The sequence below is a fragment of the Nicotiana tabacum genome, chromosome 19 (assembly GCF_000715075.1).
Source record: "Nicotiana tabacum cultivar K326 chromosome 19, ASM71507v2, whole genome shotgun sequence".
Taxonomy (NCBI): domain Eukaryota; kingdom Viridiplantae; phylum Streptophyta; class Magnoliopsida; order Solanales; family Solanaceae; genus Nicotiana; species Nicotiana tabacum.
The window spans coordinates 142,885,792-142,904,125 of NC_134098.1; the positions used below are offsets into that span (position 1 = coordinate 142,885,792).

Genomic DNA, 18,334 nt, shown 5'->3' on the forward strand with positions numbered 1-18,334 from the left:
CACATCCCATAAGGATAAAAAAAATACTACAATCACATGATAATGAATTCCGAGATTAATCATACCACAATTTTATCCCAACCAAATATGAAATAAACTCATCTCAAATTTAATCCCGAAATTAATTATCCCTTATCCCTCATACCAAACCAGTCCTTAGGCTCTTAGCTAGCTCCTATGGCATGGAAATAACAAGGCATTTTTTCTCTTGGATCATGTAGTATAACACTAATTTTAGAGCAACATTCAACGGTAAAGAAAATTAAGATAGATGTGAGGACAAATTAAATCAAAATAGTGCAACTGACTCGTATCATTAGCGAGTGATTTTCACAGCTACAAGTTTAGTAAAGACCCAGTTCTTGTGTATTGCAGTTCAGTTGAATACATAACAACTAGAAGCAAGCAATTGCAGAAGGATCAACTAATACAATCCTAGACAAGAATTCTATATCCTAAACTAAAAGAACTCAAAGTCAAGATATTTACCCCCAGGTTTTGCATCTGTTCCTACCACTCTTTTACTCGTATTGCCAACCCCAACAGGGTTCACTTGCCCAAACTTAGCAGGAAGCTCCGCCTCAATGGGTCTTGGCACTTCGGGTGGCGTACTGCAACGTATCAGAGCCCAATTAACGCCTTCAAAGAAAGGATGCTGCTTGATCTCAGTTGCTCCTCTTTTCACCCCAAGTCGATTTTGAGGCTCTTTAACAAGCAAACCACGTATCAGATCACGGCTCGCATAACTGGTTGCAGGAGACTCTGGAAACCTGAGCTGTTGGCCTACTACATTGAAAAGAGTTGCCCTGTTTCCTGATCCCTTGAATGGGGTCTTACCATATAGTAGTTCATGCAGGAAAATACCAAATGTCCACCAATCAACCGCACTGCCGTGGCCTTCTCCCTTGATAATCTCGGGGGCCAAATATTCATGAGTCCCAACAAATGACATAGAGCGTGCCGAAGTAGGTTCTGCGACTAGCTCAGGCAGTGCATTAGCTGGAAGCCCAGTCTCGGCTCGAGGCTTAGGTGATCTTTTCTTGCTCTTTTGATTAAATATGCGGGGAAGGAAGCATGCTGGTTGAATGCATACAGATGTGGGCTCAATACATGCTGGCTGCACACAGAATGCCGCTCCTCTTTTAGAAGGATCATCAGATGATGTTCTTATGAGCGTGGGTGAAACTGCACATCTTAGGGATAGGTCAAAATCTGAAAGCATAATGTGGCCATCGTCACGCACAAGAACATTTTCAGGTTTTAAGTCTCTGTACACAACACCAAGCATGTGTAGATATTCAAGCGCCAGTAGAACTTCTGCTGCATAAAACCTGTGGCAGAAATGCGGGTTTGTTAAAGTTTGATTAAGGAACTCAACAGCTTAAACAGAAATGCGAGGGTAAAGATTCTAAAATCTCCCAAATGAAGAAAATGTGGAAGACTGTTAGCACGAAAAAGCCCTTTAATAATATTAGTTAACCAGACCTTAATAATATCAATAGACATGCCATTACACATTTACCACCTTCTCTTCTTAAGACCCAATGACTGGAAAAAGCTTCCAAGTAGGATCAAACTATTTGGTATGGGAGGATCCCAAATATGGATTGAGTGGGACAAACATCAAAATCCAAGAGTGATAAATATCTAATTTGGTCCGAGTTGATATGACATGGGCAACAATCATTGTGGCAATATAATCTCCTTCCACCAATACACCCCCTCCTCAACAGCAGCCCATTCAAGAAAAAGCGAAAAGGGAAAAGAAACAGCCTCTTTTTTTTTTGCAAGTAAAGGTGCAATTAATGGCAGATAAAGAAAATTATTTTGGGGACGAGAGTTAATCAAAAAAGTCATATCAGTAACCACATCCTCTACAGGGGAGAGCTTTTTGTTTGTCAGGGTACCAGGCTCAAACTTTTGACCGCATGAAGAGGACCCTCTCCTCTACAGGGGAGAGCTTACATGTTCAGAAGTCAGAACGATGGTGCAAGAGAAATGGATGTGATAACATCTAAGGAATGCCAAAATAAGCAGAGGCTTATGCTTATGTCAGGACAACATGTGAAAGGGGAGGATAATTTTTATGTTGCATATTCTAGATAGAATGACAAAAGCATACCTTGCAGCATATTCCGAAAAATGCTTCCCAGGTTGTCGCTGACGTAGAGTATGTAAATCTCCTCCAGGACAATATTCCATGACCAAACATGAGAAGCGATCGGTCTCAAAATGAGTGTACAAGGTTGGCAAGAATGGATGGTCTAATAACTGCAGGATTTCTCTTTCTGTCTGAGCACGAGTCAATTTCTTCCTGCTCGCAAGTGATGCCTTATCCATTACTTTCATTGCAAAATAGCAGCGAGTCCCGCTAAGCTCAGAAAGATAAACACTGCCAATGTCTCCACAACCAAGTCTTTTGAGTAACCTAAAGTGACTCATTCCTAATATACCATCACGTGCCCGAATCGCGAGAATAGCCTTCCATCTAGGATCATTTCCTTTGTGAGGCTTATTGGCACTGCCAGTAATGTTACTCCAATTACTATCATCACTAAGTCCACTGCTGTCACTTGCTCTGCTAAGGCTAGTTTTACCGCTTTCAAGTGAATCCCCTCGAATGCTCCCTTTTGTGCTCTCATAGTTTCTGTCCACACTAAGCATGCCATCGCTCATGATCACATCACTCCTATACGTGCTTGTGCAACTGTTGACAATGCTCATAGATCTCACCACACCAGTACTATCAATGCTACTAAGTGGACTTACATTGCCACTTGGAGGCAGCGATGCATCCCAAATACATTCTTTCTCTTCGGAGTCAGGAGGCAGACTTGCTTCTGTGTTTTGAGATGGACGAGGAACTGTAAACGGAGAGGAGATTACACTCAGATCATTTGGCTCTTCAACCAAGCTCTCTGCAGGTGAAAGAAGAGATGGGCTCGGTTTCACATTAGGAACCCGGATTGAAAGATCATCTAGGAAAGGACCCTTCAAAGACATGCTTTTCACTAAGCATTTCCCATCTGCTTTTTTCTGACCAATGGGTACGTACACTGGTCTCATTAGGTCTGTATCAACAGGTTCCGGAGGATGACTCGCCCCATGAAATGAAGTAGAGCCACTGTCTTCAAGTGAATCATCACTGCGCTTGATTGAACCAGCATCGATCATGAGTTCCTCTTCCTCCTGATAAGAGGTCTTTCCTTTCCATGTTTGTCTTGGAACAGCCAAATCTAAATCTCGGAAGTCCTGCACATTGCATTTAACACCGACCTCCTTCCTGGAAGTTGAGAAAGCATGTGTCACCTTAGCCTCTAAAGGGAATTGCCTCGGTGGTTGTTTTACTTCATGTATCCTTTCCATCTCCGGTTACTATTATCATCACAGGTACCTCACCAGAAGAAAGCTCTGAAAGAGAGCGAAAATCAGTAAAACTTTATCCACACATGACTATACTACAAATCAAATCTACTAGGACCATTTCAATTACAAGTATTACAGCACATAAAAGATTTCTTTTTCACTAAAAAGGGTCTTCATCCTCTATGAACATATTAGAGTAAACACAACCACATTACAAAATCTTCAAATTTCAGAATTTTAACGCGCAGTTGCACTATGTGATGTGGTAAGTAACAAAGATATTTTTTAGTAAGAGACACGCATGTTGTGATACAGAAACACCCAATTAGCAAATATTATTTTTACAATCACCAAAATATTCCATTAATTACACAATGAGATAACCCTCAAGAAGCTCTGATAGAAAACCTTAAGTCCCCAAGTGACGTGACAATCAACTTGTAAGAAAACCATAGCCCCCCCCCCCCCAAAAAAAAAAAAAGTAAAATAGTGCTAAATTAGCTGCGTTTCTCACATTTCACTGTATTTTGGAACACTCAATGAACCATCAGCAGATCTAGCTTTCGGCTCGATTATATAAAAGTGAAAAAAGAAATTTAAAATGTGAATACATAATAAACGTGCCTACTGCCCACTCTAATACCACTGTCTCTAAATTGGGTGGAAATTTTTTCCCTAAACAGCGCAACTACGTACTTGGTTCCACACAAAACACTAGAACCAAACAAAGAGAGTGAAAAATGACACTCCCATTAAATAAATTCAAGAAAGCAGAAATTTACCAGTACAATAGGAGATCTGTAAAATCCTCAACTGGGTCTTTATCTTTAAGCTAGAGCTCCTACTATACTTCTTCTCTTCTCTTCTTTCTCTGTGTTTGTTACTCTCTCAAACAGCGCATTTGATTTTTTTTTGGCAGAAAATTGATTTATTGTTAGCGAAATGTTGATGCTATATGGCTCTACAGGTGAAAACAGAAACGATTTGGCTTCAGTGGTGAAGATTTTGGTGATTTGGTTGCCTTTAGCTTTTTTTTAAGCTAGGTGGTGTTGTAGTATTTGGGAAGGCTTTAGTCATGTGTTCTCTGTCATATGAAAACTGATGATAACACAAAAGTGAAAGTGTGTGTTTTATTTTTTTTTATTTTAAAGAAGAAAAAAAGAGGGAGAGAATGCAGTTATGAACTTGTAAAGGTGAACTTGGGTATTGGGATGCACACATGACAAAAACAAATGCTACTATTTCCATACTTAACTACTCTCTCCCGCCCACTCTTAATTACTTATATATTTGGTAATTTAAACACCTACATTTATTTATAAATAAAGGTAATTTAAACACCTCCATAGTTAGTATAATTTACAAAAATTAGAAAAAACTAGCTTATATGGAACATTGGAATGAAAAGAAGTAGAAATCTTCCATTTGCTGCTCATTATTGTCATTTAGAAGTATTTTTACCTTATTATTCTTTATTGCACATATATATCCTTACGAATTATGTTAATACATATGGAACACGAGGGAAATTTAAGTTAATTTTATTTAAACTTATAGCAAATACAATTGCATTGATTTCACATAAGGTACCCGATAGAATGTAAAGATTCTCATGTTTTTATCTTTCCTCGAATAAAAAGAACACCAATTGCTTGTAATAAATAAACAAGTTTTGGAAATTCTTTTTATTTTTTATTTTTTTCAAAACCTAATAATGGATGGTGGCAGCAAGAAAAAAGGGGGCAATACAACGACGGCCGGAAAGAGAATTGATGGCGTGATGAAAAGGAAGAGAAACTAGAAAAAGTGGGCCCCAGACTAAAGTTAGTGTTTTTATTTCTTCAACGTTGGAATGGGGCCCATAAGTGGGGTCCACCTCTGTTCCTTCTTTAGAGTACACGTCTTTTCAAAGGAGGAGGAAGAATTGAAAGGGGTGGGAAATGGGAAAGCCAAAATAACTCATTCTTTTCTATTGTATGTCATGTCCAACTCTACATCCTTTTCAACTAATAATTTTCTCAACTCTGATTTTAATCCCTCCTTAATATTACTATGGACCACTGTCAATTGCATTATTATATACTTTTATTTATTAAAACATAACCCTTAATTTTAACTAGTTTTTAGCAATAAAAGAGATTAATTCCAATAAGGGGACATGGACCCCATTGATAAACAATGCATTAATCTCATGACTCGCAAGTCTCACCACTAGCTTTCATAAAAAGGGATTTTTGGTGGGAAATCCCAAGATCTAGTGGTGTTTTTCAAGTTTCAACCCCCTAAATAATTAGTACAGCAATGTTGAATTGAATAGGAATAGATAATTGTTCAAATTACAAAGCATCTTCTTTTTTAACTTTTCAAATGTAGTTGCGGTTCGTTAAGAGAAACTTGAAGTCAAACCCGTGTTTTCTTAATGGAGAACAATAAAAGTATTTATATACATATTTAAGAAATAAGAAAAAATTTGTGTATACGGTCGAAATCGATTTCGGTTTTCGTACGACTGATCGAGATGAGAACATAATGGACCGAAAAGTGTCGAAGAGCGTCTTCATAATTTCGGGATAAGATCCGAAGCCAGGTTACCGAGTTTCGAGTTTCAGGAACCGATCAATACCGAGCTCGAAGTCATTATCGAGTTTGAGAGCCAAAGACCAACCAATGCTGAGCCCGAATCAACACCGGGCCCCGAGTCAAATTCGAGCTCGAATTAATATCGAGCTCGATTCAATATCGAGCTCGAGTCAATATCGAGCTCGAGTCAATATCGAGCTATGACATGACGCGCCGCACTAAGGAAGAGAATCTCGGCGGAAATTAGGGAAAAATTGATTTATCATGGTTTTCCCACTATGTATTTTTTTATTATATCCAAAGTAGGATCCCTCCACTATAAGAGGGATGGCTATTACTCCTGTAAGGAGGGATCAAGTCACTAATACACTGTAACTCAAATACGGTAGATACATTCTCATATTAAGAGATTATCCTTTTTGAGCTTCATACATAATTTCATTTTGCTTGTTCATAAATCATCTTCCTTTCAACTCGATTTGTATCTTTTCTTTATAGTCAATATTTGATATTTCTACTTATTCTTACGATTTGTATTAAATTATACCACATACCCTTAAAACTACGTATAAATTCAACTCTATCCATTTTTCGGGTAAACAATAAGCAATAAGAAAAGTGCAGACATATAATGGGTTCCGTAATTCGTGTGAAGGATTTATTAGTTTTATTTGAGATTAGAACTTTGAAATAACGAACTTCACAGATATACTGAAGCTAAGTGTGTGCTAATCAGCGCTTTGATTTTCAGTTTCTAAGAAATAAAACTTAAATTTTATATTGATACACTAACATTTCTATACACATTCTCCAATTGTTGTCTTATTCGAGTGTTATTGGTGCTCTCAATGATTTAATTTGTGTAGTCAGTAGTGGAGCCTAGAGAGTCAAAGTGCTACTGTATAAGATTTCTTTTGAGTGCTAAATGTGTACTCCATTTGCGACGGAATATATTTTATGAGAAGTGTGTGCTTCTATTATTGTTGTTCATCCGACCCTTTGGCTTGAAAAATAAAAAATGGACCGAACCGAATTAATTCAGTATATCGATATTTGTTTTTCGGTATTAATTCAGTACGAAATTTTTGGTTGTTCGGTATTTCGGTACGAATTTCGATATTCAAGATTTAATTTTTCGGTATTTCAGTATACCATAATATCAAAATATTTACTATAACTATAACTATAACCCAACCGGTCAACCCAAATTACCCAGCCCCATAATGCATAATCGAGGAACTATTAGTAATAAAAATAAGCCTAAGCCCAACTCAAGTCAGACACTATCAGGCATCAACTAGGTTAAGAGTTCACTTCTCAGTTCTTCTCCCCCCTTGTTTCTAACGCCCTTCTCGACGAGACAACGATTGCAATTGCGTGCCTGCGACTGCTTCAAGTCTTCGACGATGCCTCTCCATCCTCGACAACTCCTCTCATAACTCCTCCCCTTAGCAAGAATTCAAGCTTTCAACACTCAACAATTTCTCGTTCCTCAATCTTCATCATTCCTCATACTGTAATGATAGGTCTTAAAAAAATTAATTTAGGAAGTAGAAACATAATTTAATTCTTCAGTTAGGAAGAGTAATTAATTTTTCAGTTATTCGTTTATTCAATTTAATTTAACAAAGTTGTTGCTAAGAGGCTGTAGTTTTACCGGTAATTTTGGGTGCTCTGTTGTTTAATTTTTAGGGTCTGAAGTAGAATGAGATTTCCTTTTTGATTAAAATCAATGAATAAGGATTCATATTGACCTTGAGATTTTCTCCTTCGTTATTCTCACTACAAAAATGAGAATTACTAGACCCGTGTTGCCTAAGAACATACAAAAGCACTCATAACATGGAATATGTACTTTAAAGATTATAATATTCTTTAACAGATATGTTGGCATTTAGGTGAATCGCCTTATTAAGCTTGAATTCATTTCTTAACAACCTTGTCTTTTTCTTAAATAATTTCTTGCATCAAACAGAAGTTATCAAATGTCAATCAACTAACTTTGTTTGATTTCATGACCAATTCACTATTTGTTTGTCAACAAAGGCTTGGTATAATATCGAAGCCGTACCGAACCAAACAAGAAAATACCTAACCGTATCGAACTATTTTGATACGGTATTTGTGTTTGACCAAAAAGTATAACTTTCAATTAAACCTTTATATTTATGTAATGTTGGGTTAAACCTAGCTAATAATAATATTCCTAAACGTGGATCTTGAAAATACAGATAATGTGGAGGTGATCCAGTTGGGGATTAATAATATCATGCATTAAATATTCTAAAAGTATGATCAATAATGCAGGAGTAACTAGCAATAAATAATAATAAATGACATCTAAGTAAATAGAAGGAATGATTCACTCAATAATGAATGAGTTAGATGATTGTTTCTCCTGGCAGTGATGCGTGACAGATAAATCATAGAATGTTAGAACTATTCTCGGATCTGATAGAAAAGTATGGAATAATATGAGCAACAATCTTGATGAAAAAGTAATGTTTGTATATTTGCTAGAGAGAAAGAGATCCTTCTTCTAAAAAGTGTTCTTATCAAGTGTATATAACATGCCTCTATTCCTTCTCTTTCTTCCTATTTATTTGGGACATACCCCCAATAAACCATAATAGTACAAGTACCAAGAATATCCAACGGAATATTCTCTTTAATATCCTGCCCTAATAAACTAGTCGTTACAGCTCTTTCTGCAATGCACAATATCGACCATCTGTTGCTTCTCGCCCACGGGCTTTGCCATCTCCTGGTCTCTTTCCTTAATGCTGTATTACCCTAAATATTCTAGGGCAGATTTTGACCTATACAGTTAATCCCTCCGCTTATTGCGGCCGGCCTCAGGCGGGCTCGATGAGCGGATATTGTGTAACGTGGCCGAAGCATTTAGACGACCTGAACGAGTCGTGATGATTGGGGCGAGTTGGCAGCGTATCCCTTTGTGAACCGTAACTTCTGGAGTTATATGTCCCACGAATCAGGATGAAGTCATGGCGACATACATCATTATGACGTGATTTTCTGATACATTGCTTCATTTCGCGCGCGTCTTCTGATTGAATCTGCTGCTTCGGTTATAGTTCCATATAATGATGGATTAATTCCTTGGTTTCGACGGTTGAATTTTTATAAATAGGGGTGTGCGGGTAACGTTTCAATCTTTAAGAAACCCTGCATCAAAAAACTATGTATCTTCTTCTTCTTCTTCCTCCATTGTTGTGTCTCTTCTTATCAAAATCCTTTGCCCCTTCTTCTTCCTCCATTGTCGTGTATCTTCTTACTAGTTTTAGTGATTCTCACCGCTTCTAACACTTCCTTGCTTGAATATCCTCCCTTAATCAACATGGCTAATGTACCCTCTGTTTTCGGTATGGCAACTGACCTTGTCCCTTTGGTGGTGCTTATACCCCTCCCCCCCCCCACGCTGATAGGGTCTCTGTCGCCATTGAGGAAGAGAATTTTCCTACGGTGGAGGAAATAATCCCTCATAGTGAGAAAATTAGGTCCGATTTTTTGAAGGCCCCTGAAGGTAAGCCCGAAGTCTCAGAGTTATTGATGAAAGAAGCCGATCTGGCCGAGCTTAGGAAAAAATTCAACATTCCTGCCCACATCGATCTGGTCCCAGCAGGGCGCGATGTGGTGCAAATCCACCGCCCCGGATATTGCGCGTTCTATGCGTATCCTTTCTAGGTCGGCTATATTCTCCCCATTCTCCCACTGTCAGAGGAATTTTGCCGCTATTACAGTGTCTGCCCGACCCAACTTTCTTTGTACATTTACAAGCTTATCAGGATGCTCTCAAAATTTGCTGGCCGGGGTCGAGGTCACACTCCGCCATCTGATGCATCTCTTCGCCCCTTGCTTTTATAAGGGGACGATGTTGCATCTTCGCTGCCGAGGAGGTAAATGCCTGGTGGTAAAGATGGATGACAATGCAAATCGTCAGTTCTGGCTCAACTACCTTTTTGTCAGAACCGAAGACGTGGTAGCCAATGCGGACGGCTTTCCTAAGACTTGGAATCACGCTCGTAAGTATCCGTTTTTTGTGAAAGGTATTTGATTTGTCTGTTTCTAGTCGTAGGCTTTAACATTTTGTCTCTTCCTTGTACAACCAAGGTCGCGCCTCCTTCTTTGGTCGAGAACATTTTCTACTGGGTTGGCCGGATTCTGCCTCACACTGTGGGAATTCGTGAGTGGACGGGCTTTCTCAAGAAGTTCGGGCCTGCTTCTTCCTTGACCGGTAAGTTCATCTATTTTTTATTTTTACTGTTTTGACCTCATAGTCGCTTGCTCGCTATAGTTTATTATCGGTAGTGATAACCTTCGATCTTTCTTTTTCAGTTCGTGGATATTCGATGTGGCCGAGGGCTCATCCTCCTGCATTTTGTAAGAGGAAGGCTGATTCTTCTTCGGAGTTTGTTCCTACTGTGATCGCGGCTAGGCCTGCTCGGTCATCAACTTCTATTTGTTCTTCCATCGCGGTCGAGTCTAATCATTCATCGGCCGCACCAACTACTATTTCCGTACCGGCTTCTTCTCCGCCCGCAGATATATCGTCAGCGAAGCTTCCGGCTTCCCCTTTGCTTCATCTAGTGGACGAGGAAGAAGAATCATCACCGAGTGATAAGGATTTGGTTCCCCGTAAGGGAAGATCGGTGGACGTCAGTGATGGGGTTTCCCGGGCGGTGGATTCAGTAATGGGCGACTTTGTCATCCGTGAAACGGCGACCATAAAGCTGAAAGATGACGTTGAGTTATCGCCCGTGGTTTCGCCATCGACTGAAGCCGTAGAGGGTATGTCTCTTCCTGAAACCATGATGGAGAATGAAGGGCCATCGGCGTGAGTCTCTGATAATTTGTGGCAAGATGAACCATTGGCCTCGAGACTGGCCGAGGGTCCTTCTTCGCTGGCTGACATAAAAGGAAAGTGCGTAGCCGAGGATGGTTATGAGATGGGCTCTGATATTGACGCCAATAAGGTGAGGATGATGGGAGAGGGATCCCGACTCGAAGTAAGATTGGAGAGGTCCACACGGACCATTGCGATCCCCATGGATCGAGATTTGTTGGTTAACACAAAGAACGTGGTCCCTTCCCTTGATCCCCTCTGTTCCAATGTGGAGGGTAAAACCCTTGAATAGCTGGATGTCACGACCCAATTTCCCCTCTGTATGACGTCGTGACGGCACCTAGTCTCTATGACTAGGTGAGTCTAACATTTGCGGAATAATGAAATGAAAACATGAATTAAACAACTAATTGTTCAAACAACTAAGTCGGCTCTGGTCTCAAAACCACTAAGAGCAATCAAACACGACCGATACACGCAGTCCACAACAAGAGAATATCCCACAGGAGTAGACACATAAATAGGGTAATTCAAAGAATTTTGAGATACGCCCAAATACGGGGCAAAATAAGAGGACACATAAGAATATGTAGAGCCTGGGTCAAATAATACTGACGCATCTCTATGACAGACCGGGACAATACCTGTAATGATAGAATCAGAAGCGGCTGCCTCTGTACGAGCAGGAAGGGCATAATATATGGCATGGCCTCCCTCTCTAGGGCGATCTCTACCTCCCCAACCTCCACCTAGGGCTGGCTGAGCAGGTGGGGTGGCAGCTGGTGCTGGAATCATAGCCTAAGGATCCGGTGGAGCACGTTGTTCCTGAGAAGTCTGTGGAGGTGCATCCCTCCTAAATCTGGGGCAATCCCTCACCATATGGCGAGTGTCGCCACACTCAAAACAAGCTCTGGGAGGGCGTGGATGCTGTGGCTGGCTCGGGCCAGATCTGCTGGACTGGCTGCTAGGAACACCTCGTGCGAAAGGCACACTAGATACTGGCGGTGCATAATAAGGCTCTTGGGGCCTAGAAGAGACTGGAACACCACTGGCGGCTGGAAGAGCTGAATGAACGGGGCGACTCACATAACCCCTACCATGACGAGCTGTTGGGGCACGAGTACCAGAATAATAACAAGTCTCTCAAGACCTCTTGTACTCTCTCTCCTCTCTATCCCGGGCAAGCATGCCCTCCAATCTCTTGGCAATACTCACAACCCGTTGATAAGAAATATCCATCTTCAACTCCCTGGCCATACTAATCCGGATGCTGGGGTGGAGTCCCTCAATAAATTATCGAACACTCTATCGAACTGTAGAAACCAAGGCCGGTGCATGTTGGGCCAAATCACTGAAGCAAACTGCATACTCTGACACAGTCATAGCACCCTAGCACAACTGCTCAAACTCCGCACGCTATGAGTCCCTGAAGCTCTGAGGGACATACTTTCTCAAAAACATGTCCGAGAACTGAGTCCATGTAAGTGAGGCTACCTCATCCGGACTACTCAACTCATAAACACGCCACCACTAATAGGCTGCTCCTCTAAGCTGAAATGTAGTAAAAGAAATCCCGCCCGTCTCCGCTACGCCCATAGTACGGAGAATACGATGACACTCCTCCAGAAAACCCTGAGCATCATCTGTAGCCAATTCTCTGAAGGTAGGTGGGTGGTACTTCTTGTACCTCTCAAGTCTGATCTGCTCCACCTCAGAAGCTGCTGCCTTAACCTCAGGCTGAGCTAGAGCTACCGGCTACATTGGTACAATCTTTGGAACCTGGTCGACCTAAACCCGCTGCTCTGGAGTATCGGCGATAGGGGTCTGTGCTCCTCCCCCGGCCAAAGATGTGGCAGGGGCAAGTGGAATCAATCCAGTCTGAGCTAAGGGGCCGACAATGCTCATAAACTGGGCTAGAGTCTCCTGGAGGGCTGGTGCAGGAACAGGTGCCTCAGGTGTCTGTCCTCCAGCTGGAGCTACTGGGGGCTCCTCTGTAGCAGCTCGTGTCGGTGCTCTGGCTGCACCACATGGACGTCCTCGGCCTCTACCTCAGCCTCTCGCGGCTCTAGTAGGGGGCGCGGGTGCCTGGTTATCAGATCCGCTTGTACGTGTCCTCACCATCTGTGAGAGAATAGAATACAGAAGTTTAGAATTTTTGAAGTCAACAATTTTCGCACGACAAGGAATCAAAGTAGTGAAATTTTCCTAACATTTCCATAGCCTCCCGAAGATAAGTACAGACATCTCCATACTAATCCGCGAGACTCTAATAAACCATCTTGTGACTCACGACACCTATGAACCCAACAACTCTGATACTAACTTGCCACAACCCAATTTCCCCTCCGTATGACATCGTGACGGCACCTAGTCTCTATGACTAGGTAAGCCTTACATTTACGGAATAATGAAATGAAAACATGAATTAAACAACTAACTGTTCAAAATACACAGTTATCCCAAAACCCGGAATATCGTAAGTCATAAGCGATAGAAGGAAATTAGTATCTCTATACACCAGAGTCTAATAACAAAAGTAAGGAAGGTAAATGACATTGGAGGGAATAGAGGCAGACTACAAGGTCTGTGGATGCGACAAATATACCTTGAAGTCTCTGTACAACAACAAGCACTTTCAGCTAGTAGCGGGGCTGATAAGAAGTACCTAGATCTGCACACAAAATATATGCAGTAGAGTAGCATGAGTACACCATAATCGGTATCCAGTAAGTGTCAAGCCTAACCTCGGTGGAGTAGTGACTAGGTCAGGTCCGAGCCCTACTGAAATATGATAATAAAGCAAGGCAAAAATGAAATATCGCAGTAAAATCAAGACTGAAATTTAACAAGAATGTTTTTTTTATAGAAGGTAACAACCCAATACACAGAAATACAACAGAGGATCTCCTAAGATACCGTCTCGTCGTCCCAAATGTAAATATGTAGGGAGATCTCCTGGAATACCGTTACGCAGTCCCAAAGTAAATATGCAAGGCATGGGGATCTCCCGAAATACCGTTCCATAGTCCCAAAGTAAATATGCAAGAGAGGGGGATCTCCCGGAATACCGTTTTGTAGTCCCAAGGTAAATATGCAGTACAGGGGAGACCGAAACGACATATGATGTTTTTCCATATGATGGCGATCACTTCTTGTTCGCGTATTTAGGCGAATGCTCCTGCTTCTACCCATTTAGAGAAATAGTCAGTTAAAACCAAAAGAAATCGTACGTTGCCTCGCCCTACCGGGAGGGGGACCACGATGTCCATTCTTCATTTGATGAACGGCCAAGGGGAATTCACTGAGTGTAGGTGTTCGCTTACTTGGTGAATCATTTGGAAATATTTCTGGCATTGCTCGCATTTTTTTCACGAAATTCGCGGCCTCCTTTTTATGGTGGGCTAGTAATACCCTGCCCGTATGAGGCTTCTGACCAAAGATCGATTGCCAGAGTAATCTCCACAGTGGATTTCATGTACTTCTTCAAGGACGCGCCACATCTTATTTGGGCCTAAGCATTTCGCCAAAGGACCACCATATGTCCTCTTGTACAGGTCATTATGAATGATGCTATATCTGGCTGCTTACATTCGTAGTTTCTTGGCATGTTTTTTATCATCCGGGCGTATGCCATCCTGCAAATATGTTACAATACAGTTGCGCCAGTTCCAAGTCGGGTTTATGGTTCTTACCTCAATTTTATCTATCGATGAGTTGAGGAGGCGGATCATATTTCTTTCTCCGATTGTAATGTTTTTGGTGGTTGTGGCTAATTTGGCGAGACTGTCCGCCTCGGTATTCTGTGCACGGGGGATTTGGTCGAGTTGACATTCATCGAACTCGGGTAGCAGCTTGCAGATTTCGGTTTGGTACTTTTATAACCTTTGTTCCTTGATTTGGAAAGTCCATGTGACTTGGTTGACCACGAGTTGAGAATCGCAACGCAGTCTCAGTCGCTTTGCCTCGTATTTGAGTGCTAGTCTTAATCCAGCAATTACAGCCTCGTACGCAGCCTCATTGTTAGTCATGTCCATGCATTTTACTGACTGGCGAATCACTTCGCCTGTTGGAACTTTGAGTAAGAGTTCCAGCCCTGACTCTAACGTGTTAGACGCGCAATCAATGTACAGGACCCAGAGGTCTTATGTTTGTGGAGAAGTGTGGATGACTTCTTTTTCGACTTCGGGCGTTATTTTTGCACTGAAGTCGGCGACGAAGTCTGCGAGGACCCGTGACTTTATCGTCGTTCGCGACCGATATGTGATATCGTGCTCGCTCAATTCGATGGCCCATTTGGCCAACATGGCCGATATCTCGGGTTTATGCAAAATGCTTCTTAAGGGGAAAGTCGTGATGACCGAGATGGGGAGGCATTGAAAATATGGTCTAAGCTTTCGTGAAGCTACGACTAAGGACAGGGCCAATTTTTCGAGATGAGGGTATCTTGTTTCGGCGTCGACTAGTGTTTTGCTAATGTAATAGATGGGAGATTGCGTACCTTTACTTTCTTGGACCGGGAACACGCTCACAGCTACTTCGGACACGGCAATATAGAAGAGGAACTTATGGCACCTATCAGAGGATCGCGAAATGAACCTTGAAAGGGCAGCGTTATGGCCAGTCAACCTCTGAACCTATGTTTTAGTGGTCAATTTCTCCGGTGTCCCTTCGATGGACTTGATTTGGTCGGGATTGACCTTGATACTTCGATGTGATACTAGGAAACCCAAGAATTTTCCTGAGGTCACGCCGAATGCACGTTTTCGAGGTTCGATTTCATTCCGTATTGCCAGAGTATGCCGAAGGTTTCTCTCAAGTGGTCGATGTGATTCTATTTCCTTTTGGATTTGACCATCATGTCGTCTATATAGACTTCCATCATTTTACTGAGTTGTTCTTTGAACATATTTGTCACCAACTTTTGATAAGTTGCCCCCACATATTTTAGCCCGAAGGGCATGACCCTGTAGCAGTACGTCCCCTGGTGGGTGATGAAGGTGATTTTTTCCTGATCCTCTTTCTCCATGAGGATCTGATTGTAGCCCGAGTAGGCATCAAAGAAGCTTAGTAGTTTGTGCTCGTCCGTTGCATCAATGAGTTGGTCGATGTGGGGTAACGGAAATGAGTCCTTGGGGTGAGCTTTGTTCAGGTCAGTGAAATCTACGCACATTCACCATTTTTCATTCTTCATTTTTACCATGACTACGTTGGCGACCCATTGGGGGTACTTCGACTCCCTGACGGAGCCGTTTTCCAATAATGTTTCCACTTCTTTGCATACTACATCATTAATTGTAGAGTTGAACTTACGCCTAACCTTCCTCACCGGGGGTGAAAAGGATTGACGTTCAATTTGTGTGTGGCGGTCTCTTTTGGGATACCTGACATATCTACATGGCTAAAAGCAAACAAGTCTGCGTTAGCAGTTAAAAATTCACGAAACTTACCCGATTACTGAAGTTTGTATCCAATGTAATCTTTCTTGCTGCGGTCGTTGCTGTTTAACTGAATGGGGTCGAGTTCCTCTATGGTCGATCCTACAACCTCGACAATATCATGGTTTTTGATAACGTCCTCGCTATCGTTGCTCATCGACCTCGACCTTGTTGTTTGCTACGCCTCTTTTTCTTTATCCTTTGTTTGTTGGGTGGCCGTACAGTCCAAGGCGATGCGATAGCATTCCTGGGATGTGTGTTGTTCCCTTCGTATACCGAATATTCCCTAAAGAGTTGGGAATTTGATGACTTGGTACAGTTTGTAGGGGATGGATCTCATGGTATGTATCCATGGTCGCCCTATTATGGCATTGTATTATGTGTCCCGGTCCATGCTATGGAATGTGGTTTCCAGAATGACGCCACCGGCTAGAACGGGGAGTGTGATCTCACCGGATATTTGCTTGACTGCATTGTTAAAACATATTAGTGTGATGCTGTGTGACACTATATTATCCTCAAGTTTTATTTGTGGAAGTACTCGAGGATGGATAATGCATGCGCCGTTCCCATCGTCTACCAAAATCCATCTCACATCGGTATCTAAAATTCGTAAAGTGATAACAAGAGCATCATAGTGAGGGAAGGCCAAATCGTTGGTATCTAACTTATCGAAGATGATACTTTCTTCGAGTTCATCATATCGTTCGTGAGTGATCGATCATTTGATCTTGTGGGTTGTGGTGAACTTCACACTATTGATGGAAGCGTCATCCCCGCCACCGATGATCATATGGATGGTACAGGCCAGCGAGGGTGGTTTCGGCGGCCCTTGATGTTGTTCACGTCCTCTGGCAAAGTTGGTCCTTCCCCGATCGCTCATCAATTCTTTGAGGTGTCCCTGTCGTAGAATGTTTACGACCTCCTGTCTTAGGGCGATTCAATCTTCGGTTTTATGTCCTCGCTTTTGATGGAACTCACAGAGGGCGTCTGATTTTCTGGTATTCGGGTCTGACCTCATCTTTTGTGGCCACTTCACCTTCGGTCCGAGCTTCTCCAAGGCGTAGACTATTTCTGTAGGTGATACACAAAAATTGTGAGTGGATAATAAATGGGGCATACCTCTCTCATTCCGGTGAGTCCCTGTTCTTGATCGGGGTGGGCCTTTTTCATCGCGGGATGAGGACGCGGTGGTGGTTCTGACATATGGTAGATGTCGTTCCCGGTTGGGTCGCAAGGCCGTGAGATCTCTCCTGATATCGTTTCTTCGATCTTTTCTGGGTTCGGCTTGTACTGAGGTCAACCGATGAGTCGGCCCATTGAGGGCGTCCTCGTCTGCTCGGACTTCGGCACAATACGCATTGTGTATTTCATCCCAAGTCGTTAGGGGTACTTCATAAGTCGACTTAATAATTTTCTCGTTGCCCTTGAACCATTTTCACTCAGCCCATTCTGGAAAGCTGCATAGCCATCCCTTTCGATACATTCGGTAAGGTCATTCTTACTTGGTTGAATCAGGCGAGGAAGTCCCTCAACTTATCTCCCAGTGACTGTTTGATAGCAAATATGTCATTTACTCTCGCCTCTGCCTTCTTGGCCCCAGCATGGGCCATTACGAATTTGTCGGTCATTTCTTCGAATGTTTAAATGGAACGCGCGGGCAACTGTAAATACCATGTTAATGCTCCTCCAGTGAGGGTCTCGCCGAATCTTTTCAACAAAATAGAGGATACTTTTTCCTTGGCGAGGTCATTGCCTTTCACGGCAGTGACATAGTGGGTCACATGGTCTTCGGGGTCGGTCGTGCCGTCGTATATTTTTAGGTAGGGTGGCATTTTAAAGGTCTTTGGTATGACATGTTGGGCGGCATCATCACTGTACGTCTGCTCTACAAACCGACCGACATCTCTTCTCTCATTTTGTCCCGAAGTACCTTGTTCTCATTTTTCGTTTCCTCTATCCTTTTCAGAATGGCCGTGAGAGTGTCATCACCTGCATTGTTAACAACATTGTGAGTAATACATGTCATTGCAGGAGGAGGAAGTTGATCATGTTGCTCGTCTACTGGTGGTATAATGCGAGTCCTTGC

The 18,334-nt window shown here is 42.2% G+C and overlaps 1 protein-coding gene across 1 annotated transcript; it reads right to left on the reverse strand.

The window, feature by feature from the left end:
- Positions 1–284: 284 nt before the first annotated feature.
- Positions 285–4,951, reverse strand: LOC107765347 (serine/threonine-protein kinase D6PKL1). The gene is made up of 3 exons (XM_016583984.2): positions 4,149–4,951; positions 2,123–3,411; positions 285–1,331 (listed from the first exon to the last, which is right to left on the reverse strand). The coding sequence occupies exons 2-3, from the start codon at positions 3,364–3,366 to the stop codon at positions 461–463; spliced, it is 2,115 nt and encodes a 704-aa protein (XP_016439470.1). The 5' UTR covers positions 3,367–3,411; positions 4,149–4,951; the 3' UTR covers positions 285–460.
- Positions 4,952–18,334: the final 13,383 nt, after the last annotated feature.

Bases quoted from the DNA above. Each gene is read 5' to 3' on its own strand.
- LOC107765347 (XM_016583984.2), bottom strand. From the start codon at position 3,366: ATGGAAAGGATACATGAAGTAAAACAACCACCGAGGCAATTCCCTTTA. The intron at 1,332-2,122 runs GTATGCTTTTGT...TTTCTGCCACAG, and splicing joins TTTTCGGAATATGCTGCAAG to GTTTTATGCAGCAGAAGTTC.